Source organism: Lepisosteus platostomus, chromosome 6, assembly GCF_059453375.1.
Source record: "Lepisosteus platostomus isolate fLepPlt1 chromosome 6, fLepPlt1.hap1, whole genome shotgun sequence".
Lineage (NCBI taxonomy): Eukaryota > Metazoa > Chordata > Actinopteri > Semionotiformes > Lepisosteidae > Lepisosteus > Lepisosteus platostomus.
The window spans coordinates 18,390,653-18,405,329 of record NC_142616.1 but is presented as its reverse complement, the minus strand read 5'-3'; the positions used below and the strand labels follow the sequence as shown (position 1 = coordinate 18,405,329).

The window sequence follows — 14,677 nt, the reverse complement described above, 5'->3', positions numbered from 1 at the left end:
TAAAACCCTCACATCACTACACTATCAATCTCTAATATTTGACTAATCCTATTAGGTTTACAGTTGGAGGACCTTTTTCAAGTAATCCTTCTGAATACAGATGGCTCAGGACTCAGGATACAGATGGCTCAGGACTAACAGAATTCAGGAGTGCAGCTGGGGCCTTCTGCTGCCGCGTGTGGAAGGTATTGATTATCCGAGGCACGTGGAGATATCAGGCTGGTACCCATGTCCCTCAGGACCATGGCCCCACCAGTAGACCAAATATGGCAGACTGTTTTGCACCCCACAAGAGTCCAGGAACCAGTGGGGCCTGAGTTCCCCAGAGTCCTCGACCGGCAGTGCTGGTTGAGCTGGGGAATACGGGTTGGTGGTTACCAGTTAAGGTTGAGGAGGGAAATATGGGACGTCAACAAAACCAGTCTCCACAAGGACCAGGGAGGGGCAACTAGATAGGTGACAGTGTTCACATGTTCCAGTACTTTGTACAGCCCAATGAAGCAGGGGGCAAACTTCTGCAATGGCAGACGGAGTCTGAGATGTTTCATGGAGAGCCACATGTGCTGTCCTGGACTCACAGGTGGCGCAACTCTCTGGCAACAGTTGGGTGTCCTCTCCTGGTGCTGTGCAGCTTTGCAGAGGTTGACCTGTAGTATCTGCCAGATCCACTCTAGGTCTTTTCAGCCCTGTCGGCAGCAGGAGTGTCCGAAGGGTTCGAGGACAATCTGAGGAGAGGGGGTTGAAACCTGTACTGGCATTCAGAGAGAGACACACCTGTCGAACTGACTAGGACACCTCTGCCCAGGGGAACACTGGAGCCCAGTCATCCTGGAGCACCGCAGGTATGCTTCCAAGTCTTGATTTAGGTAGAGATCAGTGATTTGTAAATCTAGGGTACAAAGCAGGGGCACAGGATGACACAGGAGTTTTGACAGGCATGTCTCCAGGCCCTATCTCCTTGGAGTGAAATCCAGGCTCACAACATTCGCCTGGAGCCACGGAAAACCAAGAACCAGGATGCAGCATGGGGATAGAATGCACAGGAAGTTGATGTTGTCCCTGTGCAGCGCGCCCACCCTCAGGGTCGCGATTATGGTTCCAGGACACTCTTGTCCAAGGCCTGTACCATCAGTGTCAGATTACATGGAACCTGGGGAATGCTCAGGACCTGGGCGGTTTTCAGATCAACAAAGTTCCCTGCCGCACTGGAGTCAATGAAGTGCTGGCTAGAAGTTCCCCTGGCAGGAAGTTTAAGCCATTGCAAGGGGTGAGGAGATGTCATTGCCTAGTCAGTAAGCATTCCTTGAAATCCCAAGAATAAGAAATACTTCTAAATCTTGGAAACCATGTATATCAATAAAGCTAAATATTCCTATAAGAAAATGTTGGCTTTCAATGTTCACAATGAACCCTGTAAGACAGTGCTGTCTGTGTTCGATTCTATATACTATAAGCCTGAAAACAGCAGGTCTTAGGAAGCATGAAATCTTGACGTTTAAAGCAGTCAATACGTTTAAGGGCTTACTGATGAATATTAATCATATTGATTGTTTTGTGTTCTTCTTATACATATTAAAATGGTACATTCTCCACCTAAAGTGAAATTGCAACGTAAATAAAAATGAAATAAGCTTTGTCAGATGTTTCCTTTAAAATTAATCAGCAGTGGCATAATTATGTAACTCTACAGGAACATTAAGTTTGAATAGTTTTACATTTTGTAAAGAGGTGCTTCATTATCATCATCATCATCTTCTGCTGGTTAGTTGTATTATTATTTTACCAGTTTCAAAACACACGCTTTGCATTGCCTGGCAGATTGCATTGCCCTAGAGCAAAGGACTAGCCTCAACTGAACAGACGGGAGTAGTTCAGAGCTGTATAATGGAGCCAGATTATTTCAACCCTTTAAAAATCAGTAGCAGGGTCTTCTATTGAATATGTGACTTTATAGGCAACCAATGTAGAGATGTAAGTGTAGGAGTGATATGCTGTCAAGGTAGTTTTCTGTACATTATCCTTCAAAACAGAAAACAGTTGTTTTTTCTCTCCTTCCATTAATCCTTTCTTACAGTTTGGACACAGAAAACAATCTGAAAATGAAGCTGCAGACACCTGACTGCCACTTCACCTGGGACTTGTGAAAGGAGGACGCCAGTGTCAACTTTCTGGAAGTCAGGTTGAAAGAAACTCTGTGAGAAACACTGTCTGTGTCAGTGGGGAAACCCAAAGAAACCATAAGAGCTTTGAATTACTTCGTTTATGTCAAGCACTTGCAGGGTTTTAATGCAGAGGCAATACAATATCTAGAAAAACCTGAAGAGGAAATCAGGAAGAAAGGTGCTGCATTTGAACAGCTTGTCATTGTCACATATGGGAACATGGCTTGGGTGTGCTATCACATGGGTGAGCTGTCCAAAGCTCAGGCCCACCTGGAGGACATCAGCAAGGTCTCGTGTGCAGATTCGCCTTCTTGTCCTCATCTTGACGTTCTAGGGGAAAAGGCGTGGTCTCTTCAGAAGTTCTCCCCAAACCACTATCAGAGAGCAAAAGAGTGTTTCAGTGCAGCTCTAGAAAGAGAACCAGAAGATAAGGAGCTGAATATGGGTTACGCCTTTGCCATATTCAGCCTGAAAAGCTCAAATGACAAAAGCATTCCTTTTGTTCAGTCACCTGTTGTGAAGCAATTACAGAAGGCCTACAAGCTAAATGCAGAAGATGCTATGATCCTGGGTTACCTGGGAAAGAAAATTGAGGAGACCACTCTAGAGCCTCAGAGTATTTTGACAAAGCCCATCAGCTAGCGCCACAAGACCTCAAAGTAGCTGTACAAGTGGGAAGGTTTCTAAGAAAGAATGGGCGTTATGAAAGAGCCATAGAAATATTGAAAGAGGCTCTGAAAGTGTCACCAAATTCTGCATCTCTGCACCACCAGGTAGCCCTCTGTTACAAATGCCAACTATTTCAAATGAAACGAGAAGGAAAAGCAAATTCTAAAGAACTCATTCAGCCTGACATCTACCATTATGAAAGAGTGGCCGGTCTGAATCCATGCTTTATGCACCCCCGCATCGACCGAGCGGACCTGTACGCAGAACAAAACGAACTAAAAAAAGAAGATTTATTTCAGGAATCATTCTCAATTCCTGGCATCCAGCCTGCTGACAAGCTGAAACTACATCGCCATTGCAGGGATTTCCTCCTTCGTAAGAAGCACTCAGAGGATGAAGCTATTGAGCAGTACACGGATGGGCTGTCTCAGGAGTGGCAAAAGTGTTGGGAGTCTCTCGAACGAATTGCTAACAAAGGAGTCGGGAGAAATTAGAACAATGAGAAATACCTACAAGTCCTGGAAGCTGTGCAAGTCAATAAAGCTAAATAACCCTATGAGATGCTAGCTTTCGATGCTCACAATGAACCCTGTAGAAGAGCACATTCTGTGCTTCGTTCTGTAAAAGACTGAAAACAGCAGGTCTCGGGAAGCATGAGGATCTTGACGAGTTTAATCAATATTTGAATGTCCAGCTCTGGTGTTGAATTTTAATGTATATGGGCCTATTCATTAATTAGATTTTGATTGTTTCCTGTTCTGTGACATACTGTACATTAAAATGCATGTAATTTGAAATGTATAGAAAAAAGTTAGTTTTTTTATTTATTTAAACCTCTTAGCAACAGGACAATGTGGAGGAAAATGTTGCAGTTTAGTTGCAGAGGTAAACAGTGATGGAAAGGTAAGAATTTAGTGAGACATAAAAATATGGAGGCTGGCACATCAATTCGTGAGACAGAGGAACAAGTTTTTTTGTATGTTTTTCAAGTATTTTTTCCAAGGAAACTTCTCTTATGCTGTGCTCAAACTACTTTCCTATTGTTATATTGTATATATGTGTCCTATTGTATAGTTAAGTGAGAACTAAAAATATGGTGGCTGGCACATTCATTTGTTTGTACCAGCCACCATATAGATGGTGGGACGGTCTTCTTCTTACACATTCCTGTTTTGTTTGTATGATATCGTTAAGGAAACTTCTCTTATTCTGTGCTCAAACTATGATCCTGTTGTGTACAGGTTTTAACTTTAATTAAATAATCTTTGGGAAGACATGCTGCTTAGCAACCAGTACTGTATATCAAACATAAATCAAAATCCCAATCAACAATATACACAGATTCTAATATGCTTGCTACGCTTCTGCTTTTCTGTAATATGGAGGGTAGTACTTCTTTTAAGTTCTACTTTGGCAATGTAGTACATGAACATGCTGGAGTCACGTGTTTAGTTGTATAAATGTCACAGTGGTGTAAATGGTGCAACTGATGTTGTGCTGTGTAGTGTGTTCTGCTGTTTTCTGCTGTTTTCCCATTTGTTGTTGAGTAACCCTCATTGCTGCATAGCTGCAACTAATTAAGCCTATTAATTTTAAAAACACCCTGTACATAAAAACACATACCACAGTTATATTGCAACCAAGCACCATTTATTTAACTTTAGAAGGCAGTTCTGTAGTGATCAATTACAGTATTTATAGGAGAACATTGAATAACAGCAACATACATTCAAAACAACTGAGCTTAACTGCCTGGTTTGCACAGTACTACAATTCTCACATATCATACCAGCAACTTCTTTCAGTTTTTAGAGCTGGAATTTGTTTTTCTAATCATGCTTTTTATTTACTGTTTCTTGCTTAGCTAGAGCTTTCCACGTGCATCTTCTCGTATTTATTTCTTTTTGGTTAACATTTTGCCTCGTCTACAACTCCTTTCTGTTCAGCCTTGGGTTCAGCTAGTGGTTGCTTACTTGTCTCAGGCTGACATTCCTTTCCCGGCACTTTTGTATCTTCCTCTTTAGTCTTAGTCACAGACTCAGTGACATCTCCCCTTCCATCAAGCCCATTCTCTTGAATGTTGGGTCTGACTTCTTCTCTTAACTCTTTTTCAAGTTCTTTCTTTGCTTTCAAGTCAGATGGCAGAATCTGTTGCTCTTTGATTTCTACTGCTACCTGTGAGTCTTCTGAAGGCACGTCTGTGTCCTTGACTGCTTTAAGGTCTGTGGAGCTGCTGGCAGTTAATTCCTTGGTGTCAGGTCCTGGGCTGTCTGGCCTCTCCAGTTGCTTCTCTTTCTCTTGAATGGTGGGTCTGACTTCTTCTCTTAACTCTTTTTCAGGTTCTTTCTTTGCTTTCAAGTCAGATGGCAGAATCTGTTGATCTTTGATTTCTACTGCTACCTGTGAGTCTTCTGAAGGCACTTCTGTGTCCTTGACTGCTTTAAGGTCTGTGGAGCTGCTGGCAGTTAATTCCTTGGTATCGGGCCCTGGGCTGCCTGGCCTCTCCAGTTGCTTCTCTTTCTGTGGAATCTCCTCTGTGTGCTTCATGTCCCCCCGCTTGTCTGTCTTTGTGCTTTCAGATGGTCTCTCCCTTCGGGCTGAAGGGTCTTGAGATTTCGGTCCTGCGCTGAGTTCCTTCACTGGATCTTGTTTCTGTTCAGCTCTTCCCTCCTGTTCCTGTTGTGTTGGTTCCTCTGGTTCTTTATCCTTCTTCTCCCTGGTGCCTGGAAAGCTGTCAGCTTCCAGTCCTTCTTTAGGACACAGTGTCAACTCCGGCTGCTGGGAACCTTCTGATTCTTTCGCTGTGTCTTTCTGATCAGCGGATGTGTCTTCCTTCTGTGAGTCTCTGTCCACTGAATCGCTGGCCTTGACCGTTGACTCTGCTCTCTCGTGGGTGTGGTCACTCTTGTCACCGCTGCTCTCTGTGGGCTTGACTTCACTCACACTTTCCTGTTCCTGAAGGTCTGTGGATTCAGTTTCAGCACCTGCAGCTGTTGTCTCTGCTTCAATCGCGGGTCCGGAAGCCCCCTTTTCCGATGCCAGTGGTTCTGCTCTTTCCTCTGTCAGGAGGTGTTTGGATGCCTGTTTGTCTTCTGTTTCCTGTACGGTCTTTTCAGGTGTAGACTCAGAAACCTCTGCTGCCATCACTGTGTCCACCTTTTCCTCTGCAGGACTGTGTTGACTGGTGTCAAGTTCTGCTCTGACACCAGTGGGCTTTTCTTTACCCTCTTCACACGTAGGTCTTGTAGGCTCCTTTCCTGTGGGTCTGACTGATGTTTCTTTGGGATCCTCTGCTGTCTCTTTCTCTGGGCTCTTTTCCTTTGCAGCCTCCACTTCCTCCACTACAACACCTACAACACTGTGCTCCTTTGATTGATCTTCTGCAGTTTCTTTTACTGGGCTCTCCTGTGGTCTTGCTGAAGACTCTTTGGTTTCCTCTCTCTGGGTTGTGTCCTCAGAAGGCTCCTCTGACTGCGCTTCTTCTTTCTCATCCTTCTCCAGGGCCACTTCAATGTCACTCTTCTGGGACTTAGCTTCAGACACAGGTTTGTCTTCTGCTGCCTTTTCTTCTGTTTTCTCTCTGTCTGTCACCTCCTTTAAGGCTTTTACTCCAGAAGGTTCTTTCTCGGTTTTAGATTGGTCTTGCCTGTCTTCTCTTACTTCTGTTTCATCCTTTTCTGGGATCCTGTCCCTGATTGTCTGCTTTGATTCAGATGCAGCTGCAAGTTCTGCTTTCCTTCCCTCTATTTCACTTTCTTCTTTTTTCGCCTGGTCATTCACCTCCTTTGCAGTTTGTTCTGCAGGAGCATCTTTCACGACTTCCAATGTCTCTGTTGCATCATGGGATTCCTCTGTCACAGCTTCCTGTGTGGTGTGTTCTTCCACTTTCCCCTCATGTTGGACATCCTCAGGCTCGGCTGCTGCTTCTGCTCCAGATTCATCTTCATCAGCACCTCCCTCATCTGGTTTCACTGCAGCTGCTCCTTCCTCCTCAGCCTCAGGGGATGACTGTTCATGTTGCTCCTCTGATTCTGGGGTGTCCTCTCTCTGCTGTGTCTCCTCAGCCTCAGGAGATGTCTCTTCATGTTGTTCCTCTGATTCTGGGGTGTCCTCTTTCTGCTGTCTCTCCTCAGCCTCAGGAGATGTCTCTTCATGTTGTTCCTCTGATTCTGGGGTGTCCTCTCTCTGCTGTCTCTCCTCAGCCTCAGGAGATGTCTCTTTATGTTGTTCCTCTGATTCTGGGGTGTCATCTCTCTGCTGTCTCTCCTCAGCCTCAGGAGATGTCTCTTCATGTTGTTCCTCTGATTCTGGGGTGTCCTCTCTCTGCTGTCTCTCCTCAGCCTCAGGAGATGTCTCTTCATGTTGTTCCTCTGATTCTGGGGTGTCCTCTCTCTGCTGTGTCTCCTCAGCCTCAGGAGATGTCTCTTTATGTTGTTCCTCTGATTCTGGGGTGTCATCTCTCTGCTGTCTCTCCTCAGCCTCAGGAGATGTCTCTTCATGTTGTTCCTCTGATTCTGGGGTGTCCACTCTCTGCTGTGTCTCCTCAGCCTCAGGAGATGACTCTTCATGTTGTTCCTCTGATTCTGGGGTGTCCTCTGTCTGCTGTGTCTCCTCAGCCTCAGGGGATGACTGTTCATGTTGTTCCTCTGATTCTGGGGTGTCCTCTCTCTGCTGTGTCTCCTCAGCTTCAGGAGATGTCTCTTCATGTTGTTCCTCTGATTCTGGGGTGTCCTCTGTCTGCTGTGTCCCCTCAGCCTCATGAGATGACTGTTCATGTTGTTCCTCTGATTCTGGGGCGTCCTCTCTCTGCTGTGTCTCCTTCGCCTCAGGAGATGACTCTACATGTTGTTCCTCTGATTCTGGGGTGTCCTCTCTCTCCTGTGTCTCCTCGGCCTCAGCTGCCTCCTCTTCCTCTCTGCTCCCATTCCCTCTTGCTTCCTCTTCTCTGTTTGTTTCCAATTCTGCCTCTTTAATCGCTGTCATCTCTGCTTCTTTTGTTGTTTCGGTAATGATCTCCTCAACGAACTTGTACTGTAGCTCTGTCTTGGAGGCTCTGCTCTGCTCCTTTGTGTAACTTGGAGGTTGTCTGTACGCATACGGCAATGAAATCTGGGATCCAGACACTGAAGACAGACGAGTTTCTTCTCCTTCCAACAGTTTCCTGTTTAAAAGTAGGATATGCATTACCCATATGTCAGGATAAGACAGGAAGAATAGTCATTGCAAATACAATGTTATTGATACATTGTCATAGACTGTAACAAGATACAGTAGATATAACTTAACCAAATTTAAACATAATCAGATTTCAGATTTATTCAGAAACATTGTGGTAATGCACATTTGCATACTCCAGGGGTGTGTGGTTGAGTCAATCTGTACAAAGCTGTCACAATTAAATTATAACATTCATCCATCCAATTTCTAACCACATTGTACAGGACGCCAATCCATCGAAGGTACGTACAGAAACAAACACCCAGGGCCAATTTTCACACCAGGGCCAATTTTCCCAGAAGCCAATTAACCTACCAGCATGTCTTCTGGAGCACCCAGAAGGAACCCCCGAAAACACAGGAAGAACATACAAACTCCATGGAGATAGCACCCCAGGAATTGAACCCATGGCCCCAGCACAGCCAGGCAATAATACTAATCACAGCACAACCATGCCACCCCCAAAGTACAACATTTACACCAGAATTCCATAGTGTTCATTTTTCTTTTTTTTTATTTTGCAGCATTCTGATATATATTGTGTATAAATCGCCGTCAAGTAACAGCTTCTTAATTCATATGCACAATGTAAATGTCTACATTTTTGTAACATGACCAGTTATATCTGAATGTCTCACAACCAATCTGCACCCTTCATGTAAACACCTTGCTAAAATATTTTGTTTACGTAACCAAACAGGCTGAGGTTTTGTAGACACAATTCCATTATGATAAGTCACACACTAAACATAAACATAACATAACATAAACAACATAAACCTGTTGTTTTGAACAGGCAGTGTGGGATTATTGCCTGTATAATGCAGGTGTAGGACTATTACCTGTAAAATGCAAGTTTGGGATGATTACTTGTAAAATGCAGGTGAAGTATTATTACCTATAAACTGCAGGTGTGTGATTATTACCTGTATGATGCAGGTGTGGAATTATTACCTGTATGACACAGGTGTGAGATTATTACCTGTAAAATGTAGGTGTGGGAGTATTACCTGTAAAAGGCAGGTGGAGGATTATTACTGTACCTGTAAGATGCTATCTCTGCGTCCAGTGCCATTTTGACATTCATCAGATCCTTGTACTCCCTCAAGTGACCAGACATGTCGGATTTGGTGAGATTCAGCTCCAGTTCCAGGTGATTGATTATCTCCTGAAAAGCATGCAGTGAATTCAGTAAATACATTGTAGCTCACTGGATGTCCTGTATCAGTCCAAGAGCCCTCTGTGTCTCCAGCATGGGCTCAGGTTTGCCTGCACCCTTACTGGGATAACTACCTTCTTGGGTGTTTTTAGAATATAAGAAGGGCGAGAGCAGGCTGTACTTGCTCTTTTGGTAGTTTGTGCTCCTGAGTGGGAAATAGCTCCCTGGCTTGACATTGTCTCTGCCCTTCAGGATTTTAGACACTAAATATTCAGCACTGCTCTCACTGCCCAGATCCATTAGGAACCCAGCCCTGGTTGACTTTTTCAACATTTGCTTAAAGACCATTCTTTTCATTATAGATTTGAATGTATTATTTAGTTTTGCTAAATCAGTTTGCCATGTTTTTCTTTTTCCTTCTATTATATATATATAGAACTACTAAACAAGCTAGATGGGACAAATGGCAGGCTGTCATTTGTAAATTTCCTGGATTTCCTGTTTTCTATTATGTGTATTACAGGGGTGCTATTGTTAAGCACTTTGAAATTCTGGAAAATGCTCACAACACATTCGGAGTGTGTTTTTATTGCTTCCTCTCATGGTCCTCATGAGGCTAGAATCTCATTGAAGAATCTACATAACCACTCAGATCAATGACACAGCTAGTTTCCTGTGGCTCAGAATCACCCAGGGGTGCGGTGGCTCTGTGGCTGGAAGGTAGCTGGTTCGTATCCTGCGGCTGGTAGAGGAATCCCACTCCATTGGGCCCCTGAGTGAGGCCCTTAACCCCAACCGCTCCAGGGGTGCTGTATAAATGGCTGACCCTGCGCTCTGACCCCCAGCTTCTCTCCCTGTCTGTGTGACTCATGGAGCGCAAGTTGGAGTATGTGAAAAGACGAATTCCTAATGCAAGAAATTGTATATGGCCAATAAAGTGATCTTATCTTATTATAACATTAGCCTGTGCCCTTATTGTCACAGCAGGTTAAGAGCTAAAAGTTAGAAAGCTATAAAGAGACAAAGTTAAGAGCTAAAACAAATGTTTGAGAGGAAATCATCTACATCATGTAAGGAACAAAAGTGACAAGCTTTAGCAAGACTAAATCCTGCATGTTTAATCCAGATGTTTTTTAATCTGGTTGAAAGTCTTAATGTTTTTAATCTTAATGTTACTGTAAATTCTGAAACACATTTAGTCATTACAAGGAGTAATCCGTTCATCTGTTCACACCTGGAATGGACTATTTTTAAGATGGCAATTTTTGGTTTGACCTCTCAGTAAACATTGTTACTTTTCTTCACAGATACATTTGTTGCTCTTGATTCAATAGAATTCGTACAGTATGTGATGGAACTAAAACACAGAGAGATCAATGGAAATTGTCAGGTGAATACATTGTAGGGTAGAACAGCATACAGATAAGAACAACTTTGTTCTACTGGCCTCGACTTCCCACGTTGCCGTTTTATCTTACCTGGTAATGACTGATTTCTCCGTCGTGCCTTTCCTCCAGGTCGCACAGCTGTCTCTCCAGAAGCTCCCGGGTGCCCTTGGCGGTCTCCAGCTCCAGGCTCTTGGACTGCAGCTGCCGGCGGTGCTGCTGGATCTCCTGTGTCGTGCTCTGGAGCGCCTGGCTGCTGCTCTCCGCGGCTCTGGTCAGGTTTTCCACGCGAGTGCGGAAACTCTCCTCGGCGTGCTGGATGTTGGAGCTGGCGTGACCTTCAAGCTGCTTTCTGATGTCCCGCAAAGCCGCGGTGATGTCCGCCTTCCCGCACTCCTTCACCTCCACGGTTACGCGGGCCTGTTGGATTTGGGCCATCATTTCGGACACCTCTTCCTGGTGGTTTTTCTTCAGGAAAGTGATTTCTGCAACAAGGGCGTCGACTCTCTTTTCTAATTCGAGTTTTAAAAGCTGAGCGTCATTGATATCTTTCTTTAAAGTCGCGATGTAACTTTCGGACTCTGATCTGTTCCGAACTTCGTTTTCAAACTTCATAGCGAGAGCACTGCAGTCTTCTTGCATATCAATGCGCTCCAGGTCAATCTGACTCTTTTGGAGAGCCATTTCTCGAATCTGTTTCCTCAGTTGTCTAATCTCCGGATCGTATACTTCTCCTAAATCGGAAGGGGAGCATTCTTTTTGTTTTAGTTCGGCGATTTCTTTTTCTAAACACTTGTTTTGATCTTCCAGTTGACGAACCGTATCGATAAAGCCGGCAAAGCGCTCATTCAGCCCCTGCAGCAGCTGTTTTTCGTTTATATTCACGAGGTTTTCGTCTCCTGAAAACTGCCGCGCATAATCCGAACTAGAGTTTAGTCTCAGAACCGGAGAGCTGCTAAATTCTTGCAGTCCCGCTTTGCTTCTTTTTAATGAAAGGGCACGTCCAGGCATCCTGAGGAACTGCAGCTCTGTAGATGCCACAGGATTCTTGGGCATGAATCGGCTGAAATCGCCCTGTGCTCGCTTTAGAGGAGGCCCTGTCAGGCAATCCATGACTGCAAGATACAGCGGCTTCTGTGAAGAGAGGTAGCTCTGAACAGGGGCTTTATAGGCACCGAGTACACCTTGCGTTGCAGAAACGAAGCTGTCCAAAGTGCTGAAATGGGAAAACCGATATTGACGCGGTAAAGCATTTGGCCTTCAGCCCGCTGGACGGGGTCGGATGTCAAGTGTGCACAAAAGTAGAGAAATTTTGTGTTTGTATAGATTGCATATTCATTAGACAGACACACGTTTTTTTCCGAGTTTTACCATTCTTTCAGCATCGTGAAAGTTTCTTAAATTATGGTCAGAATACAAGTACATACAGTACAGTATTGATTAGTCCACTGAGAGGATTTTATTTATGAATACATAAAATGTGCTATTCATGCTGTTGCGTTCTATTTTAAAACCGCCCCCCATTAAAACAATAGACAAAGTAGATTATATTGTATGTGGCGTTTTAATAGTTCCGTTCCCCAGTGTCTTTAAAAAGTATACATTTCAATATCATATTGGCTCAATTTTACTCTCTGCACTGCGAAAATCGTAAAATAGACAAAGAAGCAGAAAGTAACACACATGCCAAGCATCTTAATGAGGAGAGGCTTTGGGCATGAGAAAGAAGACATACTGACAAATAAAAACACCAAAAATCATTAGGAGTCAATGAGACATTTGCAAAGTACCAATCATTTAAATGTTAGTGGATCTTTTTGAATCCACTGAATCTTTTTAACACTTGGCTGAAAAGTAAAACCTACTGCTGCTCTGCTTGGAAATCATTAAAGTGTAAGGGGAGCTCAGCTTTGGTGCAGTACGTGTCATAGGAAATATATGTACCACATTTTCGACCATATTAAAAATTCAGAAGCAACCTTAAAGGTTGTTCTGTAGCAAAACAGACGTATCACTGGAACCAAATGCTGTTCATTCACATTTTCTGAAGAGGGCAGCATTTGCATAGTTTTTGTTGTTTGTCTAGTAGTTAATTTTAGCTGAGAAATGCTTACTATAGGTTTTTCCTCTGTGACAAGAAGATAGAGTGAGTTCAGAAGACTGCATTGCTTGAAAATTCACTGCATTCACATACAAAAATGATGGTAAAGCTTAGCCATGCTGACAAATTAATGCATTTATAAACACAGTAATTTTCTGCAAAGCATTAAAGCCATTTAATAATTTTTGGAGCTGCTTGTTGCATCAGAATTAAACAATTTACAGATAGCATGGTAGTTACCACTATCACCCAACAGCTTCTGGGTCCTGGGACTTAGCTAGGGACTAGTCTATACAGAATTAAACTGAGAACAGGAGGCATTTCTTTAGCTAAAGAGGTGTGGGAGTGTGGAACAAGTTCACCTAGCAATTTCCTGGGATCAATGAGCTACTAAACTACTAGTTCTAAACGGGATAGATGAGCTGAACGGTCTCCTCTCATTTGTAACCTCGTTTCTTATGCTTATCCCAACACAATCGCTACTGGCAGTAGCTCAGACAGAGAAAGCAGAGTAAAGAGTGGAGTGACCATTTTGACACACAGTATCCTAAATAAGTTTAAATAGTCTGGGACAAAATGATATAGACTCTTTAAAAAAACAATACAAAACTAAACTGTTAGTATCCATCACCTCTTAAGTGTTTAACCCTCAGCACTGGAAATGCTAGTTACATGTGCAGTTATCCCCCTCTGTTAATGTGCCTCAGGGACTGCACCAAATGCTGATATGCTGCAGATAAAATGCAGTTCTCATGTATCACTTTGTGTGGAAGCAGAGGGTTATATTAAATGGGAGCAGACATAGCATAGGCTCCTGTTTCTGTTTCTAAAAAGAACAATAATATACATAATAAGAAATGTGAAAAAAATGCATTGCATGACCCAGGCCCAGGACAGAAACTTCTCTGCTACAGTACTTCAAAGGATTTCCATCATTAAGAAATTGTCATTCCTACTGAACTGGTAGGCACAGCCTTGAAGCTCTGAATTAAAATGTAGTTATTGAAGAGACTAGATCGTACTCCCATGTGGTGCATCAAAATAGAATAATAGGTCATTGATGTCATATATAAATACACCCATAAATGGGTTACTGGCAAGTCTTGATATGTTCTGTTCAAAGATCAGGTGCAGATTAAGTTTATTAATCTTGTTTAAACATGTTTGGCAGTCACAGATAAAAAGGTTCAAAGTTTGTCTACATAACTCATACTATTGGTCCTTTGAACATGGCACAGCAAATGCATTTGAGAAACTAGAGCAGTATAAAGAGAATCATATCAGAGAGTAAAGCACCATCCAATATGAAAGGGGTAGACTACAGATAATGATCCACAGTCTGTCACAGCAGCCAAGTTAACAAACAAACACATTTTCTAAATGATCCAGACTTAACAATGACTTACAAAGTTTTGAAGGTCCATTGAAAAGACACTTCATTAGGGTAGTGCACTAGATGAATGTGGTGGTATGGGTTTATTCCTTGCATTTATATAAGGTTGTTTGTGGTGAAAACAAACACCTGAGCCACAAAATACAGCCCTGAATCTGCAAGTCACCTAATTACGCATGCGCATTTGAGTGGCCTGTCACTGTCGGGAATGCGGAACCCCTCTGGGCTCTGATGGTCCCCTTGCGGAGAGGCCTGTATAACCCCAAAATAAGTCCCTTTCACATAGGTAATGTTTGAGCCATTCCAGTTCCTCTTGCTCTCCTACTGGCCCTCTGTGTTTTCCTGCTGTAACACCCTGACACACATAACCTGGCATAACCAGGATCCCCCTTCAATCAGAAGATTCATGTTCTAGATCTGCTCAGAGACCTTTTGGTGCACCTTACTCACCTTCATCTCCTTACGCCCAGATTCCAACCATGCTTCACTAATCAACACCCCCTTAGAGACTCTGGAGTGTTTCAACTAATTTCAGTCAAATAAAATCAGTATTCTACTCTGAACCCTTGTTTCATTAATAATAAACCCCAA

The 14,677-nt window shown here is 43.3% G+C and overlaps 2 protein-coding genes across 2 annotated transcripts; one reads left to right on the top strand and one right to left on the bottom strand.

Moving 5' to 3' along the window:
- The first annotated feature begins 2,093 nt into the window (after nucleotides 1-2,093).
- On the top strand, nucleotides 2,094-4,380 carry ifit8 (interferon-induced protein with tetratricopeptide repeats 8). The gene is given in 2 exon segments (XM_088634560.1): nucleotides 2,094-2,757; nucleotides 2,760-4,380. Coding segments are annotated over 2 exon segments (1,224 nt in total). The 5' UTR covers nucleotides 2,094-2,099; the 3' UTR covers nucleotides 3,326-4,380.
- Nucleotides 4,381-4,459: 79 nt separating this feature from the next.
- Nucleotides 4,460-11,857, bottom strand: LOC148661195 (uncharacterized). The gene is made up of 3 exons (XM_088634557.1): nucleotides 10,686-11,857; nucleotides 9,092-9,216; nucleotides 4,460-7,992 (listed from the first exon to the last, which is right to left on the bottom strand). Exons 1-3 carry the CDS (start codon nucleotides 11,703-11,705, stop codon nucleotides 4,740-4,742), a joined length of 4,398 nt encoding a protein of 1,465 aa, XP_088490683.1. The 5' UTR covers nucleotides 11,706-11,857; the 3' UTR covers nucleotides 4,460-4,739.
- Between the last annotated feature and the right edge of the window lie 2,820 nt (nucleotides 11,858-14,677).